Raw genomic sequence first — 10,257 nt, forward strand, 5'->3', positions numbered from 1 at the left:
GAAATAAATATATAGGCTAGTGACTAGTCCACCCAAGTCTGCAACCCGAGGGTCACTTCCTTCGGAGCAAGCCCCATGGAAATCTGTCCGATATAAGCCTCACTACGCATCGCTTCAAAGCAGAGCAACAGCAACCAAAACATCCCCTACGATAACTCGCCCTGTCGTGCAAAACCCTTATTAAGCCTCTCCTCGTCCGCTTCCCACAGTAGCGCAGGGCAAGATCCTACTTCAGCGCCGGAGTCGGAAGAGGCTTCACTTTTCATCCTGCGCAGGCGCCGCTTCGTCGGGTTGGTGTGGTGGGGAGAAAGCAGCGGGGAGCCGGAGAAGCCGATTAATTCGGCGCCTGCGCAGCGGGCTCCTCCTTCGGCTCGCTCCAACTCTCGCGTGGTATCGCGGTGACTGGAGTCGGTTTCCGTTCAAACGCTGGCGGGAGTTGGGCGGCGCCGGTCCCGATAAAGCGCAGCAGGAGGAGGGGAGTCGGTTGTTCCATTGTGTTGAGAGGGCATTGTCCAATTAGGCGGAGGGAACTATTGTGCTGCGGCCTTTGCCCGCTAATACGCGGTGCGCTCTGTACATGCCCGGGAGAAATACTTAACCTCATTGACGCTTGTTATCCACTGAGCCGTGGGAAGCTCCCGGGGTGCTGCTCTTCCTTGGGGGTTTGGAGGCCTCCGGAGACTTAACGGTATGTGTGCGTTGTATTTGCAAATACGTGGCTGGGGGTGCAGCATTAAACGACACTACCCCGCAAAGGCCATGGCTCCCCCTTGACCCTCGGGGAGACCAGCTCTGTCCCCAGCAGGGCTTTTCCCCACCCCAACCTTTGCATTGAGCTGGTAGGCTGCTGTTTTGTCTCTTCTGTAGGCAAGGTATAACCAGCTCCTTCAACCTTTCCTCATAGGATCTGGTCTCCAGGCTCCTCAACATCTTTTGTCTCCCCCTCTACACACCTTCCAGTTTGTTGACGGCCTCCCACAGCTGCAATACTGGTCGGTATGGGTATCTTCCTTGTAAGCTGCACTTTGCCTGTGATGTGTACAGAGCTATTCCCTTGCGGGGAAGTGGGCAAGACATATGTTCTGGCCTCGTCCATGTTGCTTTCCCCAACATTTGGAAAGGTCGAGCCTGCTGTGTCTCTGCTTCCCTGCCTTGGATAACACAGCTCTTTTAAAATGTTGTTGTTGTTTGTTGTTATATTTTTATTAAAGATTTCTTAGTTTACAAAAATCCGTGCATCGTCTCTTTTTTCAAGTTGCGTTTTCTACAGATAAGTTTCATTTGTTGTGAGACATTAGTGTTGCGTACAGTACAGTATTAGGTTAGGAAGGAAAGGGAGAGAATGGTGAGTGGGATGGGGTCAGGTGGTTATGTTTCTATTGTACTTAGTGTATATGTCAGCGTCACTTGTATAGGTTCTCTTACTATTTGCTTGTTGTATTTCCTTGGTGTTGAGAGAGGTTGGGGGTGGCCTAGGATGTGGTTGGTTGTCTTTGGTTGGCTGTAGTGAGATTTGTTTTCGTGTGTGAGTGTGTGTGTATTTTTGGATCAGGTTAGCCAGATTGATTCGTATGCTGTCAGCTGGTTGATAATGCAGCTCTTGAAGATGAAGCTGGCCTGCAAATAAAATGATTAAAATCAGTCAGTCATGGTAAAACTTATAAAAGAGGTGCTGTGGATCAAACTTGTTGGGAAATGATGACTTTAAATTCTAGGCTATCAGTGAAAACCTAGTGATGGGGTTGATGTGTTTGTGCATCTTGAAATGGGACTGACGTTTCCAAATTTGAGAGATGAGCCAGCACATTCAAAACATGCCATATTGTATGGGCATGCCCTTTTTTCAAATCAGCCCTCTGTGTAGTATGCAAGGAGCATGATTGAAACAAGGGAGGTGACTTCCTGCTGGGTTCTTTATTCTTCATCCACTGCTAGATGTTGTAGTGCTGTTTTCCTCTGGTTTGTTTCATTCCTTGTGCCTGAGGTGGTCCCTGCACTTCATGCATCCTATAGGTTGCAGCAGTTTGACTAACAAACATACAATGCTTCTTTCCTGTTCTCATAGGCTTTCAATATGCAGAATGAGATGTCCAGGATTCCCATCTACAGCTTCCAACAGCCCAAAGTGATCAGTATGCCAACAGGTCTGTTAGGCTCTTGAGAGAACTACTGTATTGTTACTGTATATCTGTGTCCCCCCCCCCATGTTGCTCATCTTCAAGTGCTCATCCTAACAGCTGTGGCAGCCAGGATGAATCTCCCAGGCTAGAGGATGGCTGGAGAGCCTGTGGTCCTCCAGATGTTGCAGCACTCCAGCTCCCATTGGCCAATAGTCAGTAGTGATGGGAGCTGGAGTCCAGCAATTTTTAGAGGCCCACAAGTTCCCTGCCCTGCCTAGAATTTTCTAATAAGCTGCTTGCCCTGAGTTGAGCTCTACCGTGTGATCAAACCTTAAGTTGGCACCATGTGCCCAGACCTTCAATGAATCTGCATTGAAATAGCATCTAGGTAAAACAAGGGCCAAACTATTTACCTTTCTAAATGCCTGGTGTGGTTGTGAGTTTTTAGGGAGAAAAAAGTGGGTCTTCAAATGCTGTTTAAATGTGGAGACTGAGGGAGGTGCTGTCAATAGTGTGAGTTATTGAGTTTCCTTTTGTTTTTAAATGGATTCCTTATTTGCAGATCCACATTCAAAAGAGCAATGTTTTGTCAAACCTGACCCGGGCCCCCTGAAAGCTCCTGATTTCACTTTTGGTGAAAATGTTCCTGTGCGTGCTGCCCTCAAAGACACAAATCAAAGGTAAGTATAAGGAAAATTTCATGAAGGTACACCATAGATGGTACCTGTCGCCAGAAAGAGTAGCAAAGATAAATAAATCCAGGAATGACAAATGTTGGAGGTGTAAAGAACAGACCGGGACTTTGTTCCACATGTGGTGGACCTGTCCTGAAATCAAAAAAATTTGGAATACGATACACGAAGAAGTTCAAAAGTTGATTAAAATATCGTACAGCAAAAAGGCAGAGCTGTACTTACTGGGTTTAGTAAATAACGAAATCCCAAGAGATAGAATAAGTATTTTTCTCTATGTGACAACTGCTGCAAGAACGCTAGTCGCGAAATATCGGAAAGGAGATCAATTACCATCAAAAGGATAGTGGTTTAGTAAAATAACAGAATATCTGGAACTTGCGAAGCTGACGAATATTATTAGAGGTACATCAAAAGATATAGTTAAAAATCAGTGGAAATATTTCAACGACTATTTGAATAAACAAGAAACGAATGGAAGATATTGGTTGTGTCTAGAATGATGAGATGAATTAAGATCAGTAAAGTATAGAGTGCAACATCTGTATAACTTGAGATATAATGTAAAAAAGACAGATATAACAAGGGTTTTACTAAAAATCAGGAAACGTTGTTAAAGCAGTGGAAGTACTTTTTGGAATTTAGTTAAGTATTTTATGTGGAGACCCTCTTGTTTTCGAGGGCTTTTTTTCCTTTTTTTTTCTTTTTTCCCCCTTTGTTTGTCTCTTACTCTTTTTTTCTTTCTTTTTTCTTCTTCATCTTTTTTCTTTTCTACTTTTCTTTTTTTTTCTCTTTGGATGAAGATGTATGTAAGTTGTAAATCTGTTTGTGCATATATTCATGTGTATATGTGATATATGTATGAATATTTTTAAAGAATTAAATTAATTTATTTTAAAAAAAAGGTAAGTATAAGTGTATACTACCTACTGAACGTGCCCTAGACACCTGAGTTGCACTTGACTGGGATATGAAGAAATAGACAGCTTTCTTCAAAGCCATGGCTAGTTTTTGGAACTCCTTACCCATTAAGGCCTCTCTTCTACCAGCTGATCTGTTGACATTATTGTCTCTTCTCTATTTTATTATTGATAGTCCTGTCTTCTTGTCCCCGCTTTTTTATAAAAACATATTTAGATGTGCAGAGTGATTTGAGCATTTCTTTTAATGCAAAGGTGTTGTAAAATACCTTTTAAAAAGCGAACAAAGCTTGTAATCATTGGTATTTAACAACAAACCTGACTGCTTGACATTTCTCAGCAAATGTGCTGCTTTATCCTAGAATCGGTAGAACTAACAGCACTAACAGGAAGCTTGGAGGTCACGTTGTCCATCCCCTGCTTGATGCAAGCTGCAAGTACAGTATTCCTGACAGATTGCTATGCAGCCTCTGCCAACCAGCTTCTGGTTTAATGTCCCAGTGGTGTCTAAACTTTTTTCAAAGAGGGCCAGATTTGATGAAGTGAAGGGCCATGGGGGCCGACCAAGGCTGACCTTTTTTCAGGATTCCCCCCCCCCAAGTTGTTGAGGTTTTTTTAGGATTTTAGCCCAGGAAATAAACTGCCACAGGAGCCAGGTTACACCAACTGGTGAGCTGGATTGGACCCCCAAAATGGACTTTGGACATGCCTGCCCTAAGTGAATGTGAGCCCATCACCTGATGGAGCCTGTATTTTTCTAAGTTCTTTTACAGCTCAGGACCAGGTTACTTGAGAGACTGCCTTATCCCTTATGCATCTAGTAGATTGTTGCAGTCTGCAAGTTTCTCCTGCAAGTTCCAAAGATCTCTGAAGCCTGCTCCATAATAGCTCGGAGCAAAACTTTTAGTGTGGCTGCCCCTGTTCTGTGAAATAGCATTTCTGTCAACAGCATTTCTATCTGCACTTTCTGGAAACAGTTGAAGGTTATGTTCTGACATACTTTACCAGCTGCTGGAGAGCCAGTGTGGTGTAGTGGTTAAGAGCGGTAGACTCGTAATCTGGGGAACCGGGTTCGTGTCTCCGCTCCTCCACATGCAGCTGCTGGGTGACCTTGGGCTAGTCATACTTCTTTGAAGTCTCTCAGCCCCACTCACCTCACAGAGTGTTTGTTGTGGGGGAGGAAGGAAAAGGAGATTGTTAGCAGCTTTGAGATTCTCTAGGGTAGTGATAAAGCGGGATATCAAATCCAAACTCTTCATAATGGATCTGTACCCTGAATGCCCACTTGTTGGGATGATTAGCCTTGTTTTAAATGTATTTCCTTTTTGTGTTCTGAATTGTTTTAAATTATTTTATGTGTAAAAACGCCTGGAGATGGTGGTTTGGAATCATAATCATAATAACACAGTAATAATAGGTTTCTCATAATGTTTAGCCAAAAGCTACTTCCTTGCAATTTCTACACTTGATGAAATGTACCAAATGGTATGAAGGAATTTTGGATTTAAATAACGGCAAATGTTCAGAGGATCAAGCTGTTAGTTGGTTTGGTTTTGTAATAATAATAATAAAAGCTACAAATATCATTATTTAACTCTATTAAGGTTCACGAAGAAGGCAACACAGCCACCACCTAAGAAAGCAGCAACGTCAAATGCTCGAACGTGAGTGCCCCAAAGCAAAGCTGCTTTTTACGCTTTTTCTTTCTCTGCTTCCTACTTGTTCACAACATGAATATATCTGTATATAGTTTTTTAATTCTGTCAATGTTTAATTTTTTTGAATGATTTCCCCCCCTATTTTTAGCGGTTCTTATTATTATTGGTAAGCTGCCTTGAGTCCCATCAGGGAAAAGGGCAGGCTATAAATAAATGTTGTTGTTGATTCCACATAGGAATGGATTTAGATCAAATTAATATTTCTTAAATGATGACCTCATTTAAGAAAATGCAGAATATCATATAAACATCATGATGTATTTCAATGTTTGTTTTGTATTATGTGATTTTTTTTATAAAAAAGTCATCCTGCAGCTTCATTGTGAAGCTATATACATTCGTACCTTGGTTTTCGGACAGCTTAGTTCTCGAACATTTTAGCTCCCGAACGCCACAAACCTGGAAGTGACTGTTCCAGTTTGCAAACTATTTTTGGAAGCCAAATGTCCAGCGGGGCTTCCGATTGGCTGCAAGAGCTTCCTGCAGCCAATCCAAAGCTGCACTTTGGTTTCCAGATGTTTTGGAAGTCGAATGGACTTCCAGAACGGATTCCGTTCGACTTCCAAGGTACGATTGTATATATCTCTGAATCCACGGTGAACACTGAAATGTCCAAGAGTAGTAAATAGCAAAGCTGTGAATGCTGTTATCATAGGCTGGTCAGAAAGTGCTTCTTGGTTAGAACATTCCTCACATAGGGCTCTAAACTAGGAACTGCAAGTTTGCTGGATCTTCATTTTTCATACATTTAAAGGTTAAAAAGATTTCTGAGCCCAGCCCTTGCATGCAAAAATGCACCCCTAATTACACCCAAGCTTTCTTCATTTCAGCTGTGTAACTTAGGGCAGGGATGCTGGGAGGGATTCGTTTTGTTGCTGCTATTGATAAATAGTTGGGAGTCAGAAATCCTTACCTGGGTACATTACCCAAAGATCTGGTACACCTGGATCTACCTTTCTCCCCTCTGCCTACGTCTTAAATGACAACTCGTGTGTATTTGCCTCTTTCTATCTATGGTGTTGTGTGTGACCTTAGTCTGAATGTTAAATGCAGACAAACTGCTCATCCACGATGCATCAGTGATATGTTTTTGATCCTATAGCCCTATGAGCAGATACAGACGGGAGGCTGAGCTCAGAAACAAGAACAAGCAGTTGGAGTCTGCTAAATGGGAAGTGAGCTCAAAGCTGATGGAAGCAGAGGTAGGAAGCAAACTTGATTCTGATTATCCTAAAATGATCTCAACTCTGTGCTGGGTTCCCCCCAGATTTCTAACACCCTTCTAAGAAGATTAGGCAAATTCATGGAGAATAAGGCCATGGATGGCTACCAGCCATGGTGACTGTATGCTACCTCCCAAGATCAGAGGCATGTTGCCTCTACATACTAGTAACTAGAGAAGAACAGTGGGAGAGGGCTGATGCACTCATGTCCTCTTTGTGGACTTTGTATAGGAATCTGGTTGAGCAGATGCAATCTTGTCCCGGCATTGGCTCATTGGACTGTACCTGCCCAGTGGGTCACACTGTGTGTGTGAGGTAATTTAAAAATATGTTACCAGATTTAAACAGGTTTTGAAAAGGCCATCCAAGAAATTGGCTTGTAGAAATACAGTATTGTTAATGCCTGCTCATGCCAGCGGTCTATGCAGGGTGGAGGGCAGGCTTGCTTCCCTCTAGTGTGCAGTTTTTCATCCCTCCTGCACCAGGCAAGCAAATCTTAAATGCTTGAAGGCCTAATAAAAACTGGTGCTCTGCTGTTTGGTTTTGTTATCTGTACTTGCAGAAAGATCTGAAGAATGTGAAGGAGCAGTGCGATAGTCTGGAAAAAGAAAACCAGAAGCTGAAGAAATTTCAGGAGAGCTGCATGTTGATCTTGGCAGCTAGGAATTGTGACCCGGGTATAAAATAAAGTTGCTTCTCTGCTCGCTCTCCTGTATGTATACATCTGCAGTATACCATCACTTTCCCAAATGTCTTAATGGAATTGAAATTCCTTGGATAAAGTTCCCTGTGATATCTATCTATCTATCTTTCCTTCTTACACTGGATGCAAGGAGGTTGCGGGGCCTTTTGGGGCCTCCTGTGATCAGGGGTCATGATTGCATGGAACACATACACAGGAACACCTGTACACTTCTAGGGGCTTCTTTTTGGTTATCCCACTGAGTGCGTGGCAGTGCTGGAAGCAGGGTCAGGGGGATGTGCTGATATTGGGACCCCAGTGCCCCACATTTGCCTTCATGTATTCATGGAGGAATGTGCAAAAAGGACTATGAGCTGGGTTTCAGTACAGGTTAAAAATCAGAGTGAATGTATGAAACTGTTTTAAGGTTAATTTGGACCATTGGTCAATTGAGCACAAGCTTATCTACTGATGGGCAACCACACTCCAAGGCCTAGAGCAAAAATCTTTCCCAGTAGTGTGGCTTTAAGTGGAGATACCAGGGCTTGAATCTTGTGCATGGAATGCATATGTTTCACTGCTGAACTTATAGTCCCTCCCCATGCGATCACACAGTGATCTGCAGAATCTTTTAAATTCTTAATTTGGTGTTTTAGATGGAGGAGGGGGTTATTGGTTTGTGTGGGGAGGTGTTCTTGTTTTTATTATGTATCTTACTTTTATCTTGTAGTTTTATGTCATGAACTGCCCTGAGATCTATGAATGAATGGCAGTGTATAAATTTAATAATAAATTTTGAGTTGCTTATTAAGGGTAGTCCCAGAACTATGGGACTGGAGGCCATGCTTCTGGTAAATTAACGGCAAATGTATGGTTGTTTCTTTTCATGCCAATTAGCTACAGGTGACAAAATTTTGGAAGAGGATGAGGAGAACAAGAAGACACAGGCTGAAATAATGGTGAGAGAATGAACCTGTTTCCTCTTCTCTAGGAAACTGCTTGCCTGTCTCTCCCCTTCCACCTGCAAGTTTCTTCTATGCATTTTGCTGAGTTCCAGCTGTCATGGGTCCTAAATAACTACGGAGATACCTTCTGAATATCTCCAGGACAGGATTTGACAAAACTGCTGTCCCTGATGCATGGCAGTCAATGTGATGACCACTACATGTTGCTAGGCGACTGTAATCATCCCTGACCATTGGACATGCTGGCTGGACCCTACCTTGTCAATCCCTTCTTGTGCCTTTTCTTTCAGGATTTGATGGAGAAGCTGACTAGTGACCTTGAACTATTCACCCAGATGGCAAAAGAGCAAAAAGAGAATCTTCAGGTATAAAATATGAATTTTCTTCCTTCTCCATTACTGCCAACATGCAGAGCATTTAAGCCTGACCACCACCACTGCTAGGTCTCCAGACACACAGCAACACCACACAAATTACTTTCTTCTAAATGTTTTTTTCTTCTCTGCTCACCTGACGCTAACCACACCTCCATATATATATGCAAACTTCTTACTTCCGTTTGGCAAGAGGGGAAAGGCCTGACCTGACAACAACTTCGCACTGCAAGCAAGTCACTTTGCAGAGTGATCTTGTACCTGCTAACTGAAAACAAGCCATGTAAACCTTGAAGGCTAGCAAATTTATTATGGCATAAGCTTCATGGGTTTCAGTATTTAACGTTTTTGCTGCCTTTATGAAAACTGAAAATACAAGTTGTGTGTACATTAACTATTAATTTTCTTTCCTTGTAGAAGACACACATCAAATGGAAGCAGGTGGAGGAGGAACAGGCCCATTTCTTAGAGCAGGAGCAGTGTTTTCATAGAGAAATGGAAGATTTGTTTGCCATCTTGGATCAGGCAGAGGAACTTGTTAATTCATCGTAACAAGAACTGAGCCATGTAATCTTGTGCTGATCTGCTTCCTTATTGGACTCCAATATATAGAGCAGGGGTATCCCTTGGAACTTTATAGTTTTAATAAGGTTTGTCTTTGAAACCCTTTGGTTTTTTTCCTTTTCTCTTTTTTTGTAATTAATTTTTGGGGGTAATTAATTGAATAAAATAAAAGCAAATCAGAATCATACGTAGGATTTCTTTTTTTGTATTACAATGAAATAAATGAAAGAAGCAATATAAATACAATTTTAAAACACAGCATCTAGCACAACATATTACAATTGCTACATCAAATATAGAAAGCATTAAGTGGTCTGTCAAGGCCATCAGCAGTTTTCAAGTAGTTCTTGGGGAAGTTTGGGAATCAGTGCAGTAGTTCCCTCCTTTAGGAGGGGGAATACTTTGGTCAAATTAAAAACAGGATTTATTCTGTATCTATTCAATGAATTCACTCCTTTCTGCTTGGAATAAATGAAAATATTCCTGTTTATTTCAATACTGTTTACAACACTAGTATTACTGTACAGTCATACCTTAGAAGTCTAACGGAATCTGTTTGGGAAATCCGTTCAACTTCCAAAACATTCAGAAACCAAAGTGCGGCTTCTGATTGGCTGCAGCAAGAATGTTTGGGTTACACTGACTTCCAGGTTTGCGAAGTTCAGGAGCCAAAACGGCCGAGAATCAAGGCACGATTGTACTTGGTTTCACTTTATTTATTTATTTATTTTTATGAAGAATTTATTAGCATTTTCATAGCACAACACAGACCCTAACCCACACCTACAAATACATAACAAATACAGATACATATATTGCCAGGATTCTTCTTCTTGTTTATATACCTAAGAAAAAAAAAAATTCTATTTTCGAATCTTGACATTTGACTTCCCCTGCCTTTTCACCTTCGGTTTTAAAACTATATTTTACTTCCATAACAACTTTTCTCTAAAAAAACAAAACAAAGAGTTTAACTTCCAATAAAAGTAACACCATTAT

The 10,257-nt window shown here is 41.8% G+C and overlaps 1 protein-coding gene across 1 annotated transcript; it reads left to right on the forward strand.

Moving 5' to 3' along the window:
* The first annotated feature begins 437 nt into the window (after positions 1-437).
* Positions 438-9,402, forward strand: LOC117044458 (small kinetochore-associated protein-like). The gene is made up of 9 exons (XM_033145239.1): positions 438-688; positions 2,066-2,144; positions 2,683-2,800; positions 5,337-5,396; positions 6,553-6,652; positions 7,236-7,350; positions 8,253-8,314; positions 8,611-8,685; positions 9,112-9,402. The coding sequence occupies exons 2-9, from the start codon at positions 2,075-2,077 to the stop codon at positions 9,244-9,246; spliced, it is 735 nt and encodes a 244-aa protein (XP_033001130.1). The 5' UTR covers positions 438-688; positions 2,066-2,074; the 3' UTR covers positions 9,247-9,402.
* The last annotated feature ends 855 nt before the right edge of the window (positions 9,403-10,257 follow it).

This window comes from Lacerta agilis, chromosome 1 (assembly GCF_009819535.1).
Source record: "Lacerta agilis isolate rLacAgi1 chromosome 1, rLacAgi1.pri, whole genome shotgun sequence".
Taxonomy (NCBI): domain Eukaryota; kingdom Metazoa; phylum Chordata; class Lepidosauria; order Squamata; family Lacertidae; genus Lacerta; species Lacerta agilis.